We start from the raw sequence: 25,302 nt of genomic DNA, 5'->3' as shown, positions 1-25,302 counted from the left end.
CTCCTGCACGTCAAAGCTGAAGGAGTCAAGATTCAAGAGGCACCATTTGTTTGCCTTGTTTTTTCATGTACAAAACAACCATATTAGCTCCCATTTATATTGGCATAGATCTACGCTCATAGTGCATCAAGATACGCGCTGTAGGAACTGAACTTACCAAATCAGATGCATGCTCCTTTTTTTTGCTTATTTTGTCGATACTTTTGAGTAATTGTGTCGTTTGGCAAATTATTACACAAATATGGATTCGAGTTCAAGATATCACAAATCCGTTTACCGGAATACAGTAAGCCTGTCCAACTTACACATTCCAACCTGGTTACATTCTAAATGCCAGCTAATAACGTTATTATCATATTGCAAATTCATCCGCAGAACAGCAACACGGTGAATACTAAACGAGAGTGGAATACAAATTTCATATTCATCCCTGCCCCTGTTTTTTCCTCGCATATAAAGGTGGGGAATGAAAAAAAAAGGAATATGGTAGCGCTAGTTAAGCAGCTAACTGTTAACCAGCGTGTCTTCAGAAGCTTCTTGGTTCCCAGTGCTATGACAGTTTTGTGAAATTTTCTCCATTTTAGACGTTTTGATTCCCTTTTGGGCAGGGACAGTGTACCCTTTCATAATGTTTGTATGGCTGTCATATTTAATATGTCGGGTTAGCATGTCGTAATTTCCTGTTCAGTTACATAGCAGCCGAACCAAAAATCCGCAGAATTGCGCTAAGGGCAAGTACATTAATATGTCCTATACATTCACACATAATTTTGAGACGATTTAACAGGAAACCATTATAATAGATTTGTTTTTTGTCTCGTAGTAATTTTATAACATCTTAATTTGTGTATGTAACAAATAAATATTATGAGTTACATGTTAATAACAACTCGTATAATGATACAGAAGTAATCTTACGATCCTGCTTCGCGAAACGACGTCCTCTTATTCTCACCTCCCTCTATCTGGATATCACATACAATTTTACATGGCATTACATAAAACACATATAAGACGGTTAACGTGTACCAATGTACATGCTTTAAATAGCCGCAATATTTTTCCTCAACTCAATTCTATCACATACTAAATTTTAAGATTTGAACCACGGAAATTTCGAAGGGAACCCTTCAATTCCCGCAATATTTTAGATTTTTTTAAATAAGCACCGAGGGGAGGACGTCCCTTCGGGATTTTATTAAGAGGAAGCCGTGCCTCGAACCCTAACCGACTCAGTGAAATCGTGTTCGACTGATCGTTAGCACCGTAAGAAACTTGACATATTTTAGATTTTTTTAGATCTGATTCCTATATATAAACAAAATATTTCAGATTTTTTTTAAAGATTTGATTCCTATACATGAACGTAATTTTAAGATAAAAGAGTGTTTATAAAACACCAAGAAGATGAAAGAATTAAACCTTCCAAAAGTCAGCGTAAGCCCAGTACGCCAATAAATAAACCATATCTTACTCGAAGAAATAAATAAACCAAACCAAAATACTACCTTCATTTTCAAATAACTGTCACCATTAACTTCAAGCATCAATATTTGACCGTCAATTTTTTATAAATGTACACATAAATCATTCTAAGTATACAACATACTTAAACTATTTTTTATGGCAAATCTAACCATACCATTTTCATTTTACTTGCTTAAATATTTTAAAAATTATTATTAATCAAAGTTACTGATTGCTATAGTATCAGTGTTAATTATTTGAAAACAGAGGTAGTACAAGAGAAGGGGGAGAGGAAAAAAAGAAAGGAAGAAAAAGAGTCGTCCCCCGAGACCCGCGTGGTCGTCCGGTCCAGAGCGGGCGGCGGCCGGCAACAAACGAAACGGAGCCACCTTCCCCTCCTCCCGTTGCCATCCCGTCCAGTTCCCGCTATCCAGACGACCCCGTCCGCCTCGGCCTGCGCCCTCCCGCCCGCCTCCACCCTCTACAAGAACCCACCCTGCTCGTCCCACGCGGAGATCCTGTGCCAAGAACGAGAAGGGTCCTCCGGTCCAAGAACCAGACGGCGTTTGCGGGGAGATGGAGATGGAGGCGGTCGCAGGTGCAGGGCTGACCAGGTGGCAGGCGGCGGCGCTGTCGGCGGTGGCGGGATGGGTGTGGGCGGCCTCGTTCTACGACCTCACCCGGCGGGCGCGCGCGCTGGTCCAGCCGTGGGTCACCCGCCAAGTGCTCGCCGAGACGCCGGTCATCCTCAGGTTCCAGGTCCGCTTGCACGCCGTACATCTCTTTCTCCTCTCCTGTGTGCCTCCGATTAATTAGCCGGTGAAGAAAGTTCGGGAGAAAGAAAGGAAATTTACTGCATTTGGATTATTATTTTTCGCAGAATGGCGGATTTTTACCAATCCTAATGCACGGTTCTTGCGTTGGGCTCTGTGTTCTTGATGTTTGTAGGATTAGTTACTTTGTAGGAGTACGAAGGGACTGGTAGAGGGAGGGATGTTTGAATTAACTCGAGTATGAGATGAACTTGGTTTGAATTCATTCTCCTAACTCTAACTGGAGTGGATGGGCAAATAGGCAGTAAACGAAGATAAAGTTTTGTCTTATAAAATTGATAGCTTAGTTTTTATGGGTTTGCTTGGCTTCGATATTTAAGTTATTCCTTGTAAGATTTCTGAAGTTGTTTCTTGGCCGTTGAATTATTCCAGAGGTTGCAACACAAGTTGCTGGATAATTTCTTCTCTGTGCTGTCATGCGGTGTCTCTGTCCCCTTCTACACAGGATTCCTCCCTCTCCTCTTCTGGGTATGTCTTCTGTCTTACGACGCACTGATCACAACTTCTCCAGTTTCGTTAGTTCCATTTAGTTCTGATTTCTCTTATGAATATTGCAGAGCGGACACTGTAAGCTGGCTAGGCAGATGACCCTTCTCATGGCTTTCTGCGATTACCTCGGCAACTCTGTCAAGGTTTATCATCTATCCACCTAACCATGGAAGGGAATTGAGTTGTGTAGTTCGATTGGTGACACTCTGGATGTTTCTGGATGCAGGATATAGTGTCAGCTCCTCGGCCAAGCTGTCCTCCTGTTAGAAGAGTGACAGCTACTGAAGATGAGAAGGAAAATGCCATGGAATATGGGCTGCCTTCATCGCATGCTCTCAATACTGTTTGTTTAATGGGGTATAATATAGTCCTGATCTAACTTTGGATGAAGGAGGCTTGAAAGGAATTCTTGGCTAATTCTACCTCTGATGAATGCAGATATCTGTTGCATTATGTCCTCTCGTATGGAGCACATGGCAGTGTTATGGTTGCTGTGGGTTTATCTCTTGCTTTCTTGCTTGTTATGCTAGTTGGCATTGGTGAGTCTGAGTTCTTTAGGCAATTGTTTTCTCGACTTGCCAAAATATACTGATGATTTGGTTTGCTTGACATTGACAGCAAGGATTTATTTGGGTATGCACAGCTTGACCGATGTTATTGCTGGGATCGGTTTTGGCATTGTCATCCTTGCATTCTGGTTGGTTGTCCATGACCATGTTGATGCCTTTGTTGTCTCTGGGAAGAACGGTATGTCCATTACACCTCAGTGCTTGCGTACTGCAAATCTTGGTGGCACATAACATGTGGTATTGAAAGTTGAAAAGTATCCTCACGATTTTGCTCCTGTGCAGTTGCATCCTTCTGGGCAGGCCTTTCTCTATTGATGTGCTTCGCTTATCCAAAGCCAGAATTCCCAACCCCTAGCTTTGAATACCATGCAGCATTCAACGGAGTTGCTTTCGGAATTGTAAGAACTCTTTTTCTGATTAATGATTGCTTAATTAAAAATTTTGTTGCCCCTAAAGGCCTAAACTCGCATGTCATATTGGATTCTGGTCAAACTTAAGATATGATATATGATTCTTCTGCACTGGTCTTAGACTAGAAAACCAAAATAATTTAAGATACAAACAACATGGCATGCTCTCTGGTTGGTTCTCAACTTGCTCGACCATCTGCTTTTTAATCTCTCGTTTCTACTTGAATTTACTCATGGAATTCATAATATTGGTAGCACTCTTAAAAAATCATAATACTGGTCATTGACTAAATATGTGTATTGTCCCAAATAAATTCCGCGGCGCAAAATATTTATCTGATGAGGAATTTCTAATTCGTCTCTATCTTGGTCTCTCCTGTGTTCATAGTTCAAGCAATAACTTTAGGTCTTTCTCCTTTGTTTATTGAAGTTATTGGTGCAATCTGTTCACTCTTTTAAATTCTATAGTCTACATGAGATATCTCTGACATTATTCTTTTGCACACCTTATTCAGGTCTACGGCATCCAGCAAACCTACTTTCATTTCCACACCCCTGACGTCCCCCTCATCTTCAGCCCGCAACTACCCCTCCTTGCATTCGTGGGGCGGGTCCTCGTTGGTATCCCGACCATCTTAGTCGTGAAATTCTGCAGCAAAGCGCTCTCCAAATGGCTGCTGCCCGTCATGTGCAGCACCCTGGGCATCCCCATCGTATCATCCTGCTATGTTCCGGCCCTCAAGGTCGACAGCAGCAAGAACAAGCCCGACGCCAAGCAGGTTGGCTATCTCCAGAAGGTCTTCTCCCTCTTCCCCCAGAAGGCGTACGACGTGGACACCGGGATCAGGTTCGTCCAGTACGCCAGCCTCGCGTGGTCCGTGGTCGACTTGGTGCCAGCCATTTTCACTCATTTAAATTTGTAGTCAACCTACAAGGTGCTACTATTTTTTTTAATCTTTTTGGAGCTCACGATGGGGTACTGCTTCTCTAGTCGTAAGACATCCATCATCTTATGAAGCTGTAAATTCTATGATCTCGCCCTTGTTTTTTTGTATTGTATGTGTCGCCTAGCAGTTCCAGCATAGGTGGTACAGTATTTCTGTAGAGGTGTTTAGTCCAAAGTAGCAATCAGGAAGTATTGATGTGTTACTATTACAATCGTTTCATGCAATCAGTGATGACCAGAAAGAGCACCATGTGTGCTTCCAACTGGTACTGAATTGCGATACTTAACGGCAAAGAAAATGCCTTTTCGTGCCTTGCATGCTGCCATACTGGTAGTGTTGGTGGTCACCATCAAGGAAGATCCTACTACGTGTTACTGACTGTTACTGCAGTTTCCTCGGAAACACACATCTGCCCTGCATAACACACATTGAGTTAGCGTTGTAGTATACATCAAAGCCAATAATGGTGAAAACAGATTGCGCCACTGCTCTTGCCATAACTTGTGAAGAGGACCGCTCAACCCTGACCCATATGGTTATAACTTGTGAAGAGGACCGTTCAACCCTGACCCATATGGTTAGACGTTTGTTCACCGGACAAAGAGCATTAGAGATAAAAAAAAAGTTGATGTAGCTAGAACATTATTAGCTATGAGTTAGGATTGTATTTCTTTTGGCCTCGATTAATATATTCCCTTTTTCGTGGAAAAAAAACACGCATGGACTTCGTAATCCTGAGCCAGGTTCAGAGTTGGCTGGTGGCGAAAGCGACACAGGAGGATGGACAAGCCAACCAATCGCATCGATGTGCTTCCCTGTCATGTCATCTGCTTCCTTCCAGCTGCTGCCCCGGACATGACACGTTCTATGGGCAGGGTGGCACCAGGCACGGCCTTCTAGAAGCCAGGTCTCTGTTTGCAAGAAACAAAAATAAAAAAGCTCTCCTATCGACAACAACCTCAGGTTCAGATGGCAACGAGGCACTTGCAGCCGTCAACATGTTTGAGCTCCGTTTAAGCCAGTTATCACACGTTGGGAGCTCAAATAGTCAAATGGAGACCAAGGGAGGGCACTGTACGTTCCAAATTTAAACAGATACAACTGACGCAGCTTGTGCTGTGAATATTTAGATGGAAGCAACATTAACTAAGCCAAGAAGATGTAGGAGCCAATGACTCACCGTCAATTGCTAGTATACTAGTCAAAATATATTAGTTCGCAGATCAAGGCTACACTGCAGGCTTCAGCCGTGATGCTTGGTTGCTTTCTACTCATGGAGCGTGCCCAATCAGCATGATCATTGCATCTTTAGCAGTGGGTATTGGCTGTAGCACAGGGCTCATATAAATAAGTATCCCGATAATGTCTGCAATGGCACAGATCACGCATATACGAAACAAACAATTGCTGGGAACAAACCAGACCATCAGTCTCCACGTTCCAGATAGTGATGGTCTTCATCCGATCAAAGTCATCGCATCTTTTATCAAAACAAAAATCAAAGGAGAAAGCAGAGCTCAAATGCTGGTTGCAAAGTATGCTACTTGACTACTTGTGCTTAGAAGTAATTCTATACGGCAAATACTGATGCAGTCAGAAAAAACTAACGGCTCAACACAGAACCATACAATTGTTCACCTCTACAGGAATCATAAAAAGAAAAAATAAGTGAAACAAGTGAGAAAGAAGGGGAAACAAAATGAATACAAAGGGAATAGTTTCCTGTTTCATAGTACAGATTGCTGCTTGATGCTTGAACCCACCACTGCAGCCCCTCAGCCAAAAGCATCAACCAGTTAGAGAAGTGAGAACACAATGAATCCTTCCAGCTGTAGGTATACACTTGAATCACGATGCAGCAAAGCAGCTCGCAATAGCCAAGGCGCCATGGGCAAAAATAATAAGAATAACACAGGGGGTATTCGAGCAAAAAAATATCTGCAACCATGAAACTTCACCTATCTATCAAACCTTTGCTGCAGATCAACACCACTTTTGCATCACAGGAAATAGTCAGGCGTCCTACGAGTTACGTCTGGCTCTCCCCTTCTTGGGGCTGGCTCAAACTGCAGAATCACATACCATAACTCATAAGACGCCACAAAGTAAGCGTGAAGCCAGATAACAGACAAAGAAACAAAAACGAAATCAACATGTACACAGAGAGTTGCAAGAGCTGTCGATGGTCATGACAAACTGGACAAATCTCAAGAACTGAATATCAAGACAACATGAAAAAAATATAAAATTTATCAAAGTGCAAAAGACCATCAGCCCGGCATTTTGGTTAGAGTTCATATTCAACACTCAAACCAAAGCCACGTGTTTTAAGTTCCTTTTATATTATGTCACAAATTTGCAGTTTGAATGTTGATCTACAGACCCAATTTTTTGCACCCTCTGAGCTGTCCTCAATGTCAATCAGTCTCAATAATTTAACTATTATCTCGCCCAAGCTGTGAGGGTAACATTTTGTTTTCGTTTAGACAATTGCTTATTGCTCATTTGATTATATTAATAGATCGCTAAGTTATAAACTTATCATGAGTACTGTTTGGACAAATGAGCGGCGGTTGCAAAAGGGCATTACCTGGATGAAAGTATGCTCCCTGCAATCATCCACTTCTAAGATTGACGCCATGTTCCCACAGCGATAGCAATAATTAGGTGCACTAAATATGGTGACGACTTTTTGCTCCTGTTCAATGTAATAAAGGTATTGATCAAATATAGTGTGGGAACCACAAACAAGTGTATGCTTCAGGGACAGATACTTACATGAGCCCAATTGAATCCTTCCATGACCAATTGGTGAGCTCTAGCAATAAGCCTTAAGTTATTGGTATGGTTGAACTGCTCTGATATATCCTGGAACAATATAATTTGGCAGTGTCAATACATAAGCACCACTAAAATTGTGACTAAGCAACAAACTTATGTACCTGTCCAAAGGTATATCCAGCACCTCGCGGAGAAATACCCCAACCACATCGATCATCTGGATCAGACCACAGAAGATCACACATTGGCCCTTCATGAGGAACTTCTTGGACGCGATCAAAGTTACGGATGTTATCAAGTGTCTCGATGGATGGTGATAATCCACCATGCAAGCAAAATATTTCTGATTCGACCTATGAAAAGGACAAACAGCTAGAATGTCAATTTCACTAGATAGGCATGTAAATCATCCTATATAAGGAAACACTGCAATACACACCAATGCCGTCAAGGGGAAGTAGTCAAATAGATCTGTAAAGGTTTTCCACACGTTTGCATTTCCGTACCTGCAATGAACACATAATGTGATTCTTGTAAACTTATATTTCACTGAAAAGGGGGTGGTATGGTCAACTCTGTTTGGACGCAGGACAAGTAGAACAGTAAGTTTCGTAAACTATCACACAAAATTAGACCATGGACAATGTGAATCATGAAAAAGTTCTACACGATAACTGAAAAAACCGGAAATGTGCTTAAGAACTTCTCCACACATGATTCATCAATATGTTAGATCATCGCAACGAAATAGCAATTCCAACAAATGTTGCACTTCTCACAGCATTTGCAGATCATACGATGAAATTTTGAGTAATCTACAGCAGTTACAGGTATGAAAGGTAGGTTATAGATGTCCTTTTAACACTAGCTGGGCCTAGCGGAGATATAGTCCCTAAGCATATTGTAAGAAACATAAACAAACAATTTTCCAGAATGCACTAGCCTTCAAGGACAAAAAGTGATGATTTTGCAGTAAACTAGTTATTAAGCTGTTTTCTTTTTCTTATTACATCCTGCTTAGTGTTATTAGAACAGGAATCAATAAAAGATTTACAGAGAATAATAACCAAAAATATAATAACCTAAGAAAAGATGCTCACTTCCTTAAGCACTCGTCATAGAATCCATAAACTTGAGTAATCTGCAAATAATTGAAATAAAATGTTCAGTTTGTACAAGCTGATAACAGAGAACAAAGAGATGCAGCAAAAAAAACTGTGAAATCTCCGCATTATGTATCAGAAAAACAACATAAAATAAAATCGTGCAATAGAAACTATATACCTGCCGGCTTTCATGATTTCCTCTGAGAATTGTAATCCGCTGAGGATAGCGAACTTTTAAAGCCACCAAAAGCTGTTTGTTTACAGGGGCTACATTAGTACCAAGAGCTAGCAAAGTTGCAAAATTTAGAAAAATAAGCATGTCTACCCAAAGGCAAATGTGATCAGCTATAGAGTGCACACTACACACCTATAGTGCACATAAATAATATAAGTAAAGGAACATACTTATACTGCTAGCATAAAGCCATAATGATGTTTATAGCCTAATATTACTCTCACCGTGACAGTTTCAACAGAATAGTAGCCACGGTCAACATAATCTCCCATAAACAAGTAATTTGTATCTGGACACTGGTAAACAAAAGAAGGTGTCAAAATATTAAAATTTGGACATATTTTTTATGGATCAAAGAGATGACAGAAGAATATGAACAAATAAAAACGCAGGATACCTTTCCACCAATTCGGAAGAGTTCAGCAAGATCATGAAATTGTCCATGAATATCACCACATATTGTGACAGGACTCTTCACAGGCTGCAAGAATGCTAAAACTAATCAACAAAAGTCAAATAACACAACCAAATAGAACTACATCTCTAAATCTGGCATCTACAAGGCACAGATCATCTGAAAGAGTCCATCGTATCTTCTTGTATTTAAATGTTGGTCAAAGCTCTAAAGTTTAGCAGGTGTATCTTCCATTTGCATGCCTCTTAAAAAGAAAACCAAAACCTATACCAGTTGACAGGCATGATACGGAGAACAAAGAAAACATGAGTATGTGTTGTCAACTTGTCATGAATTGAAACAGTATAGAATACAAATGAAAGTCTGTAGTTCAGGAAAACTCTTTTAGTGAACTTTCTCAAGATGTTTCACTATTTTTCTTATCTAAAACTGAGGCTGCCTTCATTGATTCAACATTTCACTACAGTACAAATTATTGGAAGCCTAGTACAGTTGTATGCTCCTTTTTTCCATACCACAGGCACTCCTTGTTTATCTTTAAAAAGCGCAAGAAAGTGGATTCAGAAATCTTTCTTCAGATTTGACAATAACAAATATTTGCTTATTTAGCGAGTTAGCTTGCAAAATATGTGTTGGAATGAAGACCTAAACCAGAACAGTAAAATAAATAATAGTATACGGTATTGATGACGCCAAGCCAAAGGCAAACATCTTAGTGCTTCGAGGTATAAAAACAACATACCTGAACATTGCTTTCCTCCATCAAAATCTCCTTTGCCTTCTCACACAGCGTTCTGACCTGTACGGTAGATTCGTGAATCAGAATCTCGTCCCCAGCAGAGCAAATCGATGGTAACTACTAATTCTACAGATACCCTCGCAAATTTATCCGGTAATCACAAGATCAGATTTTTTACGTTTTTGGAGGAGTTCTAAGCTCCCTAACTTCTCGTGGCACAAATCGTGCGAGATGTGGGAAAGTCATCATAGTTTGAGTCCATGTAGCCAAATTATTGTAAAGTTGGAAACGCCACAGGCGACTCAAAAAAGATTCAATTTTGTGCTCCCTTATCCCGCCGCACCTAAGTCCGCAGAACGCGAACCTCGTTCCATATCCGGAAGGAACTCCCCGCTCCGCTCACAACCACATCCCCAGCTCGTAACCGAGCAGCACCCGCCCGAGCAAACCAAACGCCCCCGCCAACCATTTCCGCGCAAACCAGCATCGGAAGGCGTCCCGAGCCCCGATCTCGCCCGGGACCCGGCTCCCCGCCCCGCAATTCCGCCAGATCTGGCGAAACCCGCACCCGGAACCGAGGAGAGAGCAACGGAGAGGCGTTACCTCGGCCTCGGGGAGCGGCTTGCACTGCATGAGCCGCTCGATCTGGTCGTCGAGGCCGCCATGGGGGCTGCTCATCTTCGCCGGGGCGCTCTGTAACCCTAGATCCGGCCGCGCGCGGGTGGAGGTGGATGAGAGAAAAGCGGGGTGGGGAGGGAGGGGGGGCAAAAGGTCTGGAAAGGTGGAAGGGACGGTGGTTATATAATTGCATTTTTTTTTTTAGGCTATAGCTCTGAGGCGGGGAGCGGACGGAGACGGGCGGGCGGACCACCGCTGTGCTCGCCGTGGTACTGAGGATTAGGGAAAAGACGGGAGTGGTCAGGAAAACCTAACCGTTTTTATTTTCGTATTTTCCCTTCCTTCTTATAACATTTGTCAGCTGGACATTAATCATATGTTTGGTTACGTGTACGACGGCGAGTTGATGGTGAGTTTGGGTGAGAACTCATTCTCGTATTTGGTTGATTGGATCCAATCAAACCATTCAGGATGGAGTGATATATATTTCAGAAGTATTTTATTTAGATGCTGAACCATCTAGTGTATGAAAATCGGTCAAACGATCTCGTACAGATTCTGTCAACTCCGTTAATCACTTATAATCAGTGATAATTGGTGAATATAGTAGTTATTAAGGATTTTTAGTTAAACATTAGTTACACTTAGATATTATTAACCATAACTAATTATTATTGTGGGTATTTAGTGATGATTATTGACAACTTAAGTTATAATTAATTGGAACTAGTAATGATTAGTACTAATTAGTATAGTTGATTGGTAATGTATTTCTATAAAATAATTAAATTATACATTCAACTAAACACATTCCTGAATTATCTCATATATCCAACCAAACAACATACTTGTACCTCCTCGTTCAGTACCATCCCGTCCCATTCAATTTCATTCAACCAACCAAACCCTATCTAAATTTGTGTGGCTTTGTCTGCTAGACACCGTCAATACTGATTTTGCCCGTTGACCACCGCAAATAGTTAGTTTTCTCTGCAAGACACCGCCCTGATTATAATAAACATTTCACGTTGAGTTGGAGAGAGAATAATTTTGAAATGACATCCGATGTCCTTGGCGTATATGTTCGAACCAAACCACATATGAGTCAGATCTGACACATCGGAACCGAACCCCAGCCTCCTCTGAATCTTTTATTTTTAATATTTGAAAATAAAACCATTGTTAACTAACTTGTAGTGTATCGGTTTAATGCAAGGATATTTTGTATGCTAGATGCAATATTGAATGATAAGCTGCAAAATGACTGAAAATCACATAATTGGCATAACATGTCCTAGAATTACAATTTGCTGTCATAAAAACATGTGCATACTTCATGTCTCAAACAACATGTCACAGACAACAAGTTCGAGCAGCACATTAACATGTCCCAAACAGCATGTCACAGACATCACATTACACAAACTTAACATGTCTCAGAATTAACAAGTTCTGGCATGCAAAAGACAGTACATCCTAACATCCCAAACAAGACAAACTACTTCTTGGCTTTCTTCTTGGGGTTCTGCTACTTCCTCCCCTTCTTCTTATGTGGTGCCCCATGAGTGATGGCAGAGCGTGGGCTTCCTTCATAAGCTAATGTTCTAGCTTGGCTAGGTAACAAAGGCAAAAGGCAAAGTTAGTTATATTGCCAGTAAAATTGACAAAGAAATGGACTACTTATCTATCTTACCTCCTGGTAAGTGCTCCAGAACTACTTAGGTAGGCCTCCTCTGTACTTGGAGCAGCAGCTAGAAACTTAGTTGGTGTTGTTGGTTCTGTGTGCTTGGATCAGCTGCTTGTTCCTTCTTCTTCTTAGTCCTTTGTCTTTTAGGCTTTGGAGGTGCAGGTGGTGCATCAGAGTCATACACAAGTTCAGAGCAGGTTTTTTGCATATGGCCAAATTAACCACACCTCTTGCATTGCTTCCTCTTCTTGTTTGGGCCTCCCTCTTATACACCAATGAACCTCCTTATCCTTGGTCTTCTTGCTAGCCTCTTGAGAACAGGAGGATGCAGCTTGAATCCTAAATCAACCTCAGGCCACTGAATCTTATCTGCCATAGGTAAAATGGATCCTACATATGCTAGCTTGAACTTTTCCACATAATAGTAACTATCCACATAATCAGCTATATCTTCATTCATGTATGAGCAGATCAAACTAAGTGCATGTGAACATGGCAAACCTGTGACCTACCACTTCTTGCAAGTGCACTCTCTTGCCTTCAAGTCAACAGCATGCCTCCGAGGTCCCTATGGACACCACTAATTTCTGCTATGTGGTCTGCATCTTTGTGGATTACATAACCAACCAAACCCCTACTATTTGCATGTAGTTCCTTCATGATGTGTGGAAGCACTTTCCCAGTAAGCTTATGTGATAGCCATCTCTTGGCATAAAGCTTGTCCATAATTTTTTGCCTAATAGTATCCATGAGTTCAATGACAGGCAGCGACTTTTCATGCCTTATCCAGTTGTTAAATGTCTTTGCAAGGTTATTAGTGACATAATCACACTTACTAGTTGTGGAAAAGAATGCTCTTGCCCAGAAATGCTTATGGTTGTCTTCAATCCACTTGATGGCATTTGGTGAAGCTGCCTTCATGATGTTGTAGTGCTTGGCAAAAACTTGCTCTCTGTAAGCCCTGGATGCTGGCTATAGGTTTTTCCTGAACACCTCCCCTTGGAACCTCTTCTAAAAATAGATATCTCATACACTCCCTATGCTCCACTCCATTGGGGAACACTCTAGTCACTGCAGAGTCTATCACTTTGCCAACATCAGTTGATATGACCAGATCTGGTGGAGAACCAATGGCCAATGGCAGCTTACTCATGAACCAGCCCCAAATTTCTTGAGTCTCTGAGTCAAACACACCATAAACCACATGAAACATCCAATTGTGGACATCAATGCCAATAGCATATGCTAGTTGTCCCTTCCACCTTCTAGTGAGCATAATTGAGTCAATGCCTAAGTAGGGTCTGCATCCATTCAAAAAGCCATCTACACATGGCTTCAATGCAATGAACATCTTGGTGAACCTCATCTTATCACCAACTTGCTCATACTCAATGTCAACTACACTCCCAGAGGACTTCCTCAACAATTCTTCCTTGAATGCAAATGCATATGCAAAGCTATCTTCCCAGGTCCCAAGAACCTCATCAAGTGTCAGTTGCCTACCATTCCAGAGTACCCAATATAACAACTTGATCAAGTACTTATTGTCCAGCTTCTTTAACAAATTAGCAGCCCCAAGAGTTGGATCCTCCCTTAGCCACTGGATTACTCTATCCCTGGCCCAGAATTGGTTAGCCATGCAGTTGCTTTCCAGTTTCCACTTTGCTAGTACTTCTACAAAAAATGCTTGTTAGGTATTTTGTTGATCTGCGGAATGGATGAAAAATAGAATAAGTTCATTTTATGTAACAATGAGCAACAATTTAGCATAGGTAAAAGTGTAGGAGACAAGAGTTCACAAGTTACCATCCATGTCTTTCCATCTTGCAACTGAGATGCATGTATCCTTCACTTGCACTTCTTAGCTTTGCAGTAGCTTGTATACCTAGTTGCTTCACTGTAAGGAGTTGCAATTTCAATTTCATTCAGAATTGCATACTATCTAATTGCCATTTTGAAGGTGTTTCCATCCTCAAATGTAACACCTTCTGCTATCTTAGGATTGTCCAAGTCAGTTACATGTGTAAGAATGGTACATCTAGCCTCATCATCAACAACACAATCATCTTTGTCCTCATCATCAGAGTTAGATATGTAGTTAAAGTCAGCTTCATCATTAGAAATCAGATCAGCATTGAAGGCTTTCTCATTATCAACACCAACATATTCAATTTCATTATTCTCACCCTAATCATCATCCTTGTCAGTCTTAGCAGCCTTAAAAGGACCTACCAAAGGATTAGTAGCCTTAGAAGGAGGTCCTGCAGTGTTGTTAGCAGCAGGCTTAGAAGCAGCTAATGTAGTGATGTTAGCTATTGCAATGTTGTTAGTAGCAAGCTTAGAAGCGGCTAATGCAGTGGTTAAAAGCAGGCTGTGAAGAACCTGCCTCAGTGATACATGTTCTCTGCTGTGTTCCAATCATAGTAGGTTGTACTTGTGATTCTGCTGAACACACGATGTTTGACTACCAGTGAAGTCTTGGATGCTAACTGTGAGCTGGAGCCTCCTTATCTCCCAATACTGCTCAAATGCGTCGAGTAGTGTGCTTTCATATTCAATTTGTGTGTAGTCATTGTTTGTCTTGTCCCAAAATGTGACTACAAGGCATTGGTTCCTACCATGATTAACCTCGACATCTAGGTCTGGTATGAAATCCATCCATGATAGAGTATCCCGGTCGTGTACCCATCTAATGTCTCTAGACACATGATACTCCAGACTACCGTCGTCACAAATCTCCATATAGTCTGTGACACGTATCGCCACTCTGCACGCTGAGTTACGGTTCATCCTACCCAAGCGGAATGAAACGCATCAGAGTTAATGGAACGCCCCAAATCCAAAGATAAAAGGATGAACAATAAACCCTAGGTCCCCACATTTTGAGCAAATCTAAATCATACCCAGCGAATTGCCTCCAAAAAAAGCAACCAATGCCTAATTGTCAACTAGAACTCGAGTGATTTGAACCTTACCCCTCTGGAACCCATGACAGGTTGATGGCCTTCGTCGGGGAATCGACGCTCCGTAGCCGCCCCGGGCCTCTAACAGTCTCCGACCAAGCCGTTGTCACCATCATATTGACCTCCGCTCAGGCCACCATGACTTTTGAAGAAGGGAGTAGCTGCAAGCGGTGGTGAAGCACAAGTCGCTGGAGCTGAGGAGGATGGGAGGTGAGGCTGGAAGCATGGGCCCGAATGGCGGCGGTAGCACAACACGTGCCTAGAGGGATCCGCTCTAGAGGTGAGGCACCAAGGCCGCCATGGATGGGATCTCAGGGTAGAGGAGGGGGCAGAAAGCGCAGAGCTTTGGCGTTTTGGGCGGACTCATGGACTGGTTCGAACATAAACGCCAAGGGCACCGGATGTCATTTCAAAATTATTCTCTCTACAATTCAACATGAAATGCTTATTATAATCGGGGTGGTGTCCTGTAGAGAAAACCAGCTATTTGCGGTGGTCAACGGGCAAAATCAGCATTGGCGGTGTCAAGCAGACAAAGTCACACAAATTTCATGTCCAGCAGACAAATTTCCCTTTCTTAATCGAATGAAAATGAAAACAAAAAAGCCAGAAATGAAAACAAACATGATATTGTTGGTTATACAAAAGCGAACGAATCCGAACGGAAATATGCAGGTATTGGATGGAAACAGGTGATTAAAATTGAGAAGACCGAACCTTAGAACCATAAATCCATGACTTGAAACATTGAAATAAAAATAACGGTAGCATAAATTCATACATAAATATGGCAGTGGCACACACATGAGTACAATGCATGTTTCACATAAGTGACAGACAATACATCAAATGATGGTCAAATACAGTTACTAGTATTTACTCATATGGTTTGAAATCACTATTTATTGATGGATTAACTAACATATTTATTTCTCTATTTTTAATCCAACAGTACCTAGTTCATTACAAAACCATAGTGAATGACTAGTAGGACCCAGGTCCATGATCCATACCGCACACCGCACACAACATCCTTATCCACCCATCACACAGAAACATAGTTCCTAGCCTTTCCTCCTAATTCCCATCGATCTAACAAGGAGCACAGACAACGACGGTTCTTCGCCGGGCGCCAGGTAGCTGTGGCGGGCTAGGATAGGGAGACCATTGCAGCAGAATGGGAAAAATACAAAAATTCCCTTAAAAGTTATTTGAATTTTAACTTCTAATTGTTTTGTTTTAAAAAAATCTTCAAAAGTTTGGTTTTGTTGCAAAAATCCCCCCAAAAATAAAAAAAAATAAAAAATCATAAAAAATTCTAAAAATATAGATAATTCTAAGATCTTCTGTGAATTTTTTTCAAAAATAATATCCTTTGCATCATATTTCATGGAGAGAAAGTTTAGAAAAAAAGAAAAACGTGCAGCCCATTTATTAACTCATGTTATTTTAACTTTGTCATGTCTACCATTATTTTTCCTACACAAATCATCGTTTAAGTAAACTAATAAAAGTAGTTTCACTAATTTTAGGGTGTTATGGATTAGTTATGAATTAACCTATCTGCAACACATCCTGCATGTTATAATAACTATTTCAAGATTTCATGTATTTTTAGAAGATAGAGGATCATGTAAGAAGACTAAAAAAAATTAGTTTCATGATTTTTGGATTAGTAAATAATTAACTATGCATTTAACTCGAATTAATAAATGAGCTGTATGTTTTTCCTTTTTTTAAACTTCCTCTCCGTGAAATACGATGCAAAAGATATTATTTTTGAAAAAAAAAAAGCCATAGAAGGTCTTAGAATTGTCTCTAGTTTTTTTTAGAAATTTTTGTGATTTTTTTTTAAAAAAAATTCATAGGGTGTTTTGCAACAAAGCTGAATCTTAGTGGGTTTTTTCAATAAAACAATTTTTGAGGGGAAAAATCAAAATCTAAATGACTTTTAGGAGGTTTGCATTTTTTCCAACAGAATACTTAAGGAGGCGACACCTAGGAGGGTGCCATGGGCTGAGGAAGCCATAGTGCTTAGCTTCTCGGGAGGTTGTGGCCTGGAACAGAGAGGTACATCCGGGCCTCTGGTGAGAAGCATCGGGCTTCTCTGGAGAATACGATGTTGACCTAAGGTAGCGTATCGGCACAACCGCGTGTCTGTCGTCCACAACATGCCACGTCAACATGTCTCCTACGTTGCCTGTTTTAAGGCAGGTTGTCTGTCATTGGAAGCTGGGGCACATGGCGCGCCACTCTCTCGACCTATTTTGGCTGCATGTGTAAAAAAAGTTTCAACTGTTTTATGACCTATAGTAAGTTGATCTAATGTACAGACCAAGTTTTTTCCTTCAGGACAACATGACGTTAGTGTAGACGAATTTTTTATACATTCTCACGTTAGGTTGTGTATTTGTGAAAGAACTTAAGTGAAGACCATGTAACAAAAAAATATTCAAATGGTGTCATTTTGCGCGTAGCCATACTTCAATTAATAAATCACATGGGTCTATTCTAGAGATGCATCAAACCAAGAAAACTGACTTCGGAGGAAACAAGACACGATGAGGAAAAAACATAAATTAGTAGAGCTATATCAATCTTTACAACTACAAGATGTAGCATGTATTTATTATCATCTCTGAACCCAGATAACCATTTAACTTCATATACTAAAAACTTAGTTCAACAACTTCTGCTACTACTCTATGAAATGGAAAGTTGTGAAGACTGAAGAATATCTTCTCAAGCATGTTCCAATATCATCATAGGCTTAAAAAAGCTCATACATTAAATTCAATTCAGCGTCACATCATCTTCTCCTTGGTACCATCACAGAGGTTTCATCAAATGATTTACAAAAGGTAATGGTGCCACCGAGCCAGGTCATACCACCTGAAGGATACTGTCAAGTATGTATATATTCAAGAGAAACAATAAAGTCTAATATGAAGTCATACCTAACATGACACATGCTACTGTTTTATAAAATCCCTTTGTACCACTCGGACACATGGTAGAACACAAAACTGAATGCAACTGCAAATGTTGCCCCAAATTCACACTTCAATGTAGATTTGAAAGCCTGAGACTTAAATACCAGCACTTGAAGCATTCGAAAACCTATTGGAATCCAAAAGGCTATTTTTAACTTTCTACTTAAGCATTTAAAGCAAATTCAATAGGCAATTTTTAACTCTGCACGAAAACATTTCAAGCAAATCCAATAGGCAAATTTTAACTCTTCATTGAAACATTTCAAGCAAATTAAACATGTATTGAAATTTTCTGGTAGCACATAATGATATTATGTTTCAAGTATCCTTTATATCATTAGTCTAATCTCATCACTTTATAAGACTTTCTCCACATCTGGTGTTAGGAATGCCAGACCTAACTTACTATGGTAAAGTCTTAAACATTGATTATTGTGATGCTTGTTGATAGCTTTGTGTGTGTGTGTTTTTTTTTGCCTTTATGCATGTTTGATTGTTTGATACCCTGACTTAGTCTATTCCATCAGAACCAGGACAACATTGTTAAATAGAAAAAATAGGAAGATGCAAAGGTTAGGCTTCTGCTATGGAAAGAATGTCTTATGTTCAATATAGCATTCTTACGTCTTTATTCACATATTGAAAGGAGAAATAATACAAACTTCTAGAATCCTCCCCACATCTCATGACTCAAGATATTTTCTATGAAACAACTAGATATTATTGTCATGAGAACATTAGAATAATGTAGAATCTAAATATTTTGCTTGTAAGATTCTAGAAGGGGGACACTTTTCACCATTGGCATGAACCACCTTAGCCTATAAATAGAGGTGTCACGCAACTTGCCATGACACATAAAGGCAAGCCCGCATATACTCCCTGGTAGAGGGACACCTCTACCGCCAAGGAAGCAACGACCTCTTACTGAAATGCATCACTCAGAAAGAGGAGAGCACAGTGCTCTCTGATACCCATGGATGCATATGTGGTAGCCACACTTCATACCGCACTCTGGTCAGAAAAGCGTTATGGCAAGGATTCTATTGGCCCACTACTCTCCAGGATGCCTACGAGCTGGTGAAACGGTGCGAGTTGTGTCAGTACCACGGCTGAAATACCAACCTACCAGCCCAAGCACTTTAAACCATACCACTCTCTTGGTCTTTCGCTGTCTGGGGCTCAATATCGTGGGACCATTCCCTAAAGCCACAGGCGGTTTTGAGTTCCTATTCGTGGCAATTGACAAGTTCACTAAGTGGATCGAGGCCGAGCCCGTTAGGAAGATCACCGCCGCAACAGCAATTAAATTCATACGAGAGCTAGTAGTGCGATTTAGCAGTCCAAACCGCATAATCACGGACAATGGAACTCAATTCGCCAGTAGTGCTTCCTAAGACTACTGCGAGGAAATCGGAACCAAGGTTTGCTATACATCTGTGGCTCACCCCCAAAGCAACGGACAAGTCGAGAGGGCAAATGTGATGATATTGCAAGGGATCAAAACCTGAGTCTTTGATCGGCTTAAAAGCTTCAAGACATTGGGTGGACGAACTCCCTACAGTACTCTGGTCGCTACGAATGACCCCTAACTGGGCCATGGCCGAAACCCCTTTCTTCTTGGTCTTTGGCACGGAAGCCATGCTCCCCTCTGAAATCGTCCTCCAATCACCCCGAGTCAACAACTACTCGGACAACGACTAAGTGACACGGCGAGAGGACGATATAAATCTGATCGAAGAACTGCATACTACTGATCGTGATGGCTATTTCGAGAAGTATTTTTGGTCAGACTTCTCTAATTCATATGCATGGGTTGTTCATTGAAGATGTAGGCTCATATATATATATATATATATATATATATATATATATATATATATATATATATATATATATATATATATATATATATATATATATATATATATATATATATATATATATATATATGCATTCGTTCAGGTTTCTGATCAGAATTGGGATGACCAAAGGCAAATATGGAGATGATTTCATTTGGTGCAGTGAACTTGCAACTATGTTTGTTCTATCTGCTGGGTTTGATTACCTGTTAGCTTATGTAAAGACGGCGAAAACTACTTAACCGATAGTTCTTTTAACTTTCGAGTGTAGGAAGTGGAAAAGCATGTGACAAGGTTTTGTACTTGCTTGATTTACATTTACTGGAACTTCTGTAAGAATTTATGCTGGTATTACACTGACTGGAATGAAGCTGCTGGCTCGTTGTTTTCTATGTAATATGATTGCCTTTGGCCCTTCACTTCCCACGTTGTCATGTACTATTTGGCTGTCATCTCAAATACGCTCTGGTTGTTATTAGTGTGGTTGAACAACAGAACTGGAAATTGGATACACGATCAAAGTGCATAGAACGTTAACCTTATAATGTGGGATTAGATAGACGTTAGAAAGTGCATAGAACGTTGATCATATACTCCAGAGCTTTGAAAGTGAACTATACTTGTGAAGGAGAGCTTAACTGCTCATCTATCGCAATGACTCGAAATTATGAAGAACATCGCTAACCATTTATGATTTATGAACAATAATCTAACTGTGCAGACCACCGCTTGCCGTATGTAGTCAACTTTGAGGTAACAGTTTCGCTGGAGAATGCTAAACAAAACATGATCTTTACAGTGCGGTTCCATAACAAATCATTCATATTCTACAGCTAGCCAATTGGTTGGCTAGGATCGTTTGCTGCTGCACCACCAGTGGGTGACTTTTGTGCTTTAAATATGAGTTAATACTTAGCACGAACACGGAGCCATATCTTTGAAGAAAACAACATAGTGTATTTGACAATTGTGTTGTGTAACGCGGCAGGAATACTACTTACTAATACCTAGCTAAACGAAACCGCATGCATGCTTTCCAACATGGCCAGTAGGGCTTGAAAAAAAAAACTAAGGCTCGACGAGCTACTCAAACTCCGCTCGTGAAAAACTCGAACTGGATTTTCGAACCAAGCTCAAGCTTGACTCAAGGCTCACGAGCCTCAATGAGCCGAGCTCGAATAGCTGTTAAGGCTCGTTAGGGCCTACTATGATGTGATATCTCATGTCATATGCAATATAGTCCTACAGAGTTCGAGACATATATACTTGAATACTTCTATCATGTTGCTCATGCAGTCCTGTAAGGCCGTTGCTATTATGTGAATGAGTTTGCTCGAGCCTAATCTGTCTTTCTTTGTTACTGGATTGCTATATCTAAAAATCATTGCATGCATAATGAGCTTTGTCGAGCCGAGCACATGGAGCCGAGTACGAGCCTGCCTACAAGCTTGGCCAAATCTTAGGCTCAGCTCGAACTTGTATCAAGATCGAGCTTGAGGTGCCAAGGTTTGCTTGAGCTCAGCTCGTTTATAGCTCGAGCTCAGCTCGTTTACAGGCCTAATGGCCATAGCTCACCTATCTTTATTGCCTTAGGGCTCCTTTGGCAACGAATTATTGCTATTATGGTGGAGATTGTAGACAGGGAAAGATGAGCTCGAGAACGAATTTGTGTTCTTCATTGATCGATTGTTATTTACATTTGTACATGCTCAAGGGACGTGAGCATGTCCGTTCGGGAGGCATTCCTCCGGAACGGTCTTCCCTTGGTGGTTAATTACAACACCCCCCCCCCCCTTATCAATTACATTTAAATGTAAATTCATGTGAAAAACTCCAAAAACCTTGTGAGAAAAATATGAGAAGAAATAATAATAATATGCCATTGAAAACTCCTTTAAAACCTAACGGAAAAAATATATGAGAAGATAATATGGCATATATGAATGCTTGTATTTAATATTGTCTCATTAAAAACTTTATATGAGAAATCTTGATAGAAAAACTCATAAAAGAAAATAATACAATATGTATGATCTAATGATCATAAATATGTTATAATTTCGGAGTTTACTCTCCTAAAGTTTCGCAAATCTCGTAGTCGTCTCGTATCTGTTCCATGAACATATTTTTGGAATAAAGTTGTTGGCAGAGATTTTATGAATAAATCTGCAAGATTATCACATAATTTTGTTTGCAAAATATCTATCTTCCTATTTCTCTATAATTCATGAGGATAGAATCATTTTTGGGGCAATATGATTTGTGATATTGTTTTTTATATAACATGTATGCATTTGAGCAATACAAGTAGCATTATCGTCATAGATGATGGTAGGTGATTCTAATGAGCCAATATCACATGATTTTTATATGCGGTTGATCATTCTGTGAAGCGATACACATTCACATGATGCTTCCTATAATATGATTATTTCAAAATGATCAGTGGAAGTAGCCACGAGAGTCTGTTTTGATGACTTCCATGAGAAAGTTATTCCAGCATATAAGAATACAAAACCTGTTTGTGATATGACATTATGAGGATTAGATAAATAGCTAGCATCAGTATATCTGTCGGTGTATTCAGAACCAGGGGTCCCTAAGTCCCGAGACCAGGCCGGCCATCCGCCACATGTCACCACCCCGCAAGCTAAGAAGAAGCTAAGTCCCGGGAGAAGGTGCTCGGGGCCGCCGCCTTTGGTTCCCGAGCACCCTAGTTCCCCGATGATCCGCAGAGCCCAAATACCGGGAAGGAAGTGCTCGGGAGAGAGTGCTCGGGGCTGCACGTGGTAGCCCCCGAGGACTCGGTGCCCCGAAGGTCCCACCGAAGTGCTCGGGAGAGGGTGCTCGGGGCTGCACGTGGCAGCCCCCGAGGACTCCGTGCCCCGAAGGTCCCACCAAGTGCTCGGGAGAGAGTGCTCGGGGCTGCACGTGGCAGCCCCCGAGGACTCGGTTCCCCGAAGGTTCCACCGAAGTGCTCGGGAGAGAGTGCTCGGGGCTGCACGTGGCAGCCCCCGAGGACTCGGTTCCCCGAAGGTCTCACTCAAGTGCTCGGGAGAGAGTGCTCGGGGCTGCACGTGGCCCCCTTTATGGCGCCCGAGGGCTTCCACAGTGGCGGGTGGTCGGATGCGCGCCGCATTTCTCCACCGCCCCTGTCACTTCGTCAAGATGAAATGATTACGCCTTTCTCCGTGGCACCTTGGCATTCGCATCCCCTCTTTCCCATTCAGGATATGTTGAGGTCGGCGCGCCTATAAAAGGAAAGGATGGAGAACACTAAAGAAAGAGAGGACCCACCGACGAACAAGACCGAAGGAACCGAAAGTGTGTGAAGAAGAGGACGCAGACGCTCGAACCAGCTCAAGCTAAGCTAGAACACGAGAGCCTCAAGCTCTTTGTAAACGGCTCTCCCCTTAGAACCAGATACATCCTTGAAGAATTCCCTTCAAGGATAAATATAGCGCTCACACAGGAGTAGGGTGTTACGCCTCCGTGCGGCCCGAACCTGTCTAAACCCCGGTGCACCCATTTTTTCTCGCATTAGGGCAATCATCTCCCGCCAGCCATCGCATTTGTTTCCGTTCCCGCTTATTTCCCAAACAAGCTTTTCCAGGATCATCCCCCCGGCCGAATCTCTAAAAAGGGGTCTCTCGGGATCCCTGCGACAGGAGTTCACCCTCCGACAGCTGGCGCGCCAGGTAGGGGGCAATATCCCTGGATTGTTTGTTTCACTTTTTTTTTCCCAGGAAAAGATGGCCGGCGGGCACCGTCTCCAGCGTTCCGACTCCACTTCCAGTGACGGAGCGTTGCCCGACGCCCGAGAGAGCCCCGTCGCTGCTGCGTACCAGCGGCAGCCGCCATCCACGTGCGCGGTTTTTCCCGCTCAAGGGGATCAAGGCGCTGGGCCCATCAGGGCCGCCGCCGCCGCTGCCGACGTACTTTCCGACCCCCAGCAGGTGGTCGGATCCCCGGCCGCTAGGTCCGCCTCTGGACCACGTCGGGTGCCGCCTCGGCGCAGGCTCGCTTTCAGCGAGGCCAGCCCAGGGAGCGCGCTGCTTGCAGCACATGCTCTCCTCAGGCACCCGCCCGTTCAGGCCACGCCAAACACTCCGGAAGGCCGGTGGATACAAGATGTCGTCGCTTTGGTCGGCACTGCTCGTCGCCAGGTGCAGGCCGGGAGTCCTCGCGCCACTTCTCAGCATGGTGCCGCCAGAGCCGGCTCCTCAACGGGCAACACCCGCACGGGCCGAGGGGTCTCCAGGCGGAGCGCCGTCCCCCTGGCCGTGTCTGAAGCCCGGGACCTTCGTTTACACCTTGATGAGCGGAGGGGCCACGAGGATGCCCGAGTTACTCTCGAACGTCAGCGGGAGACCCGGCAGGGGGTTGGGGCAGAGGACCAGGCTTCCTCTCTCCCGGCCCGCGGCCACCGGGGATCCCCGGCTCGCCGCTTCTCGCCACCGAGGACCCCTGCCTGCGCTGCGGGGTAGGGCACCGGTTGCCGTGCCTTCACCACCGAGCTCCGCCGGGTTAGGTGGCCTTCCAAGTTCCGCCCCGAGCTGCCGGAGAAGTACGACGGGTCCATCGACCCCGTCGAGTTCCTCCAAATCTACACCACGGCCGTCCAAGCGGCCGGAGGCAGCGAAGAGGTGATGGTAAACTACTTTCATGTTGCCCTGAGGGGCTCCGCCCGCTCTTGGCTTATGAACTTACCCCCAGGGTCTATCGGCTCCTGGGATGACCTGTGCCACCAGTTCGTGGCCAACTTTCAGGGCACGTTTACGCGTCCCGGTTTGGAGTGCGACCTCCACGCCGTCCAACAGCAGGAAGGGGAGACGCTACGGCGATTTATACAGCGTTTCAGCCAGGTTCGCAACACTATTCCGCGAGTGGCCCCCCATGCTGTTATTGTTGCTTTCCGGCAGGGCGTCCGTGATGAGCGGATGCTCGAGAAGCTAGGTACGCACGAGATCGAGACCACTGCGGAACTCTTCGCACTGGCCGATAAGTGCGCCAAGGCTGCGGAGGCCAGGGCGTGGCATGCTCCTCGCCCCGCTTCCGACCAGCCAAGTTCTTCCCGCTCTGATAAGCGGGAAAAGAAAAAGAGAAGGAAGCGCGAGGCCGCTCCCATTGAGCCAGCCCAAGTCCCCGCTCACAGGGTGCCGCAAGAGCCCGATCACCGGCAAGAGCG

At 42.7% G+C, this 25,302-nt stretch overlaps 2 protein-coding genes across 4 annotated transcripts; one reads left to right on the top strand and one right to left on the bottom strand.

The window, feature by feature from the left end:
• The first annotated feature begins 1,774 nt into the window (after positions 1–1,774).
• Positions 1,775–4,801, top strand: LOC133913580 (lipid phosphate phosphatase delta-like). The gene is made up of 8 exons (XM_062356761.1): positions 1,775–2,226; positions 2,673–2,768; positions 2,858–2,932; positions 3,016–3,146; positions 3,228–3,328; positions 3,408–3,536; positions 3,641–3,756; positions 4,284–4,801. The coding sequence occupies exons 1-8, from the start codon at positions 2,044–2,046 to the stop codon at positions 4,689–4,691; spliced, it is 1,239 nt and encodes a 412-aa protein (XP_062212745.1). The 5' UTR covers positions 1,775–2,043; the 3' UTR covers positions 4,692–4,801.
• An 8-nt stretch (positions 4,802–4,809) lies between these two features.
• LOC133913581 (serine/threonine-protein phosphatase PP2A-2 catalytic subunit-like) lies at positions 4,810–10,771 on the bottom strand. 3 transcript variants are annotated; one of them, XM_062356764.1, is made up of 12 exons: positions 10,595–10,771; positions 9,995–10,051; positions 9,235–9,318; positions 9,062–9,133; positions 8,781–8,852; positions 8,597–8,637; positions 7,936–8,002; positions 7,658–7,849; positions 7,494–7,583; positions 7,306–7,413; positions 5,896–6,781; positions 4,810–5,626 (listed from the first exon to the last, which is right to left on the bottom strand). In XM_062356764.1, the coding sequence occupies exons 1-11, from the start codon at positions 10,667–10,669 to the stop codon at positions 6,716–6,718; spliced, it is 924 nt and encodes a 307-aa protein (XP_062212748.1). In that variant the 5' UTR covers positions 10,670–10,771; the 3' UTR covers positions 4,810–5,626; positions 5,896–6,715. The 3 variants fall into 3 exon arrangements, with proteins under 3 accessions (XP_062212748.1, XP_062212746.1, XP_062212749.1); XM_062356762.1 differs by having other exon boundaries at positions 4,810–5,129; XM_062356765.1 differs by having other exon boundaries at positions 4,810–5,124.
• Between the last annotated feature and the right edge of the window lie 14,531 nt (positions 10,772–25,302).

The sequence above is a fragment of the Phragmites australis genome, chromosome 3 (genome assembly GCF_958298935.1).
Source record: "Phragmites australis chromosome 3, lpPhrAust1.1, whole genome shotgun sequence".
NCBI classification, from domain to species: domain Eukaryota; kingdom Viridiplantae; phylum Streptophyta; class Magnoliopsida; order Poales; family Poaceae; genus Phragmites; species Phragmites australis.
The sequence above is the reverse complement of the archived record's forward strand: the minus strand, read 5'-3'. Positions and strand labels throughout refer to the sequence as shown.

Coding starts and splice junctions, on each gene's coding strand:
- LOC133913580 (XM_062356761.1), top strand. CDS start 2,044: ATGGAGATGGAGGCGGTCGCAGGTGCAGGGCTGACCAGGTGGCAGGCG. Junction 2,769..2,857: donor TCCTCCCTCTCCTCTTCTGG/GTATGTCTTCTG, acceptor TGAATATTGCAG/AGCGGACACTGTAAGCTGGC. Junction 3,537..3,640: donor TGTTGTCTCTGGGAAGAACG/GTATGTCCATTA, acceptor GCTCCTGTGCAG/TTGCATCCTTCTGGGCAGGC.
- LOC133913581 (XM_062356764.1), bottom strand. CDS start 10,669: ATGAGCAGCCCCCATGGCGGCCTCGACGACCAGATCGAGCGGCTCATG. Junction 8,853..9,061: donor ATTCTGTTGAAACTGTCACG/GTGAGAGTAATA, acceptor GTAAACAAACAG/CTTTTGGTGGCTTTAAAAGT. Junction 7,850..7,935: donor ACTTCCCCTTGACGGCATTG/GTGTGTATTGCA, acceptor TCCTTTTCATAG/GTCGAATCAGAAATATTTTG.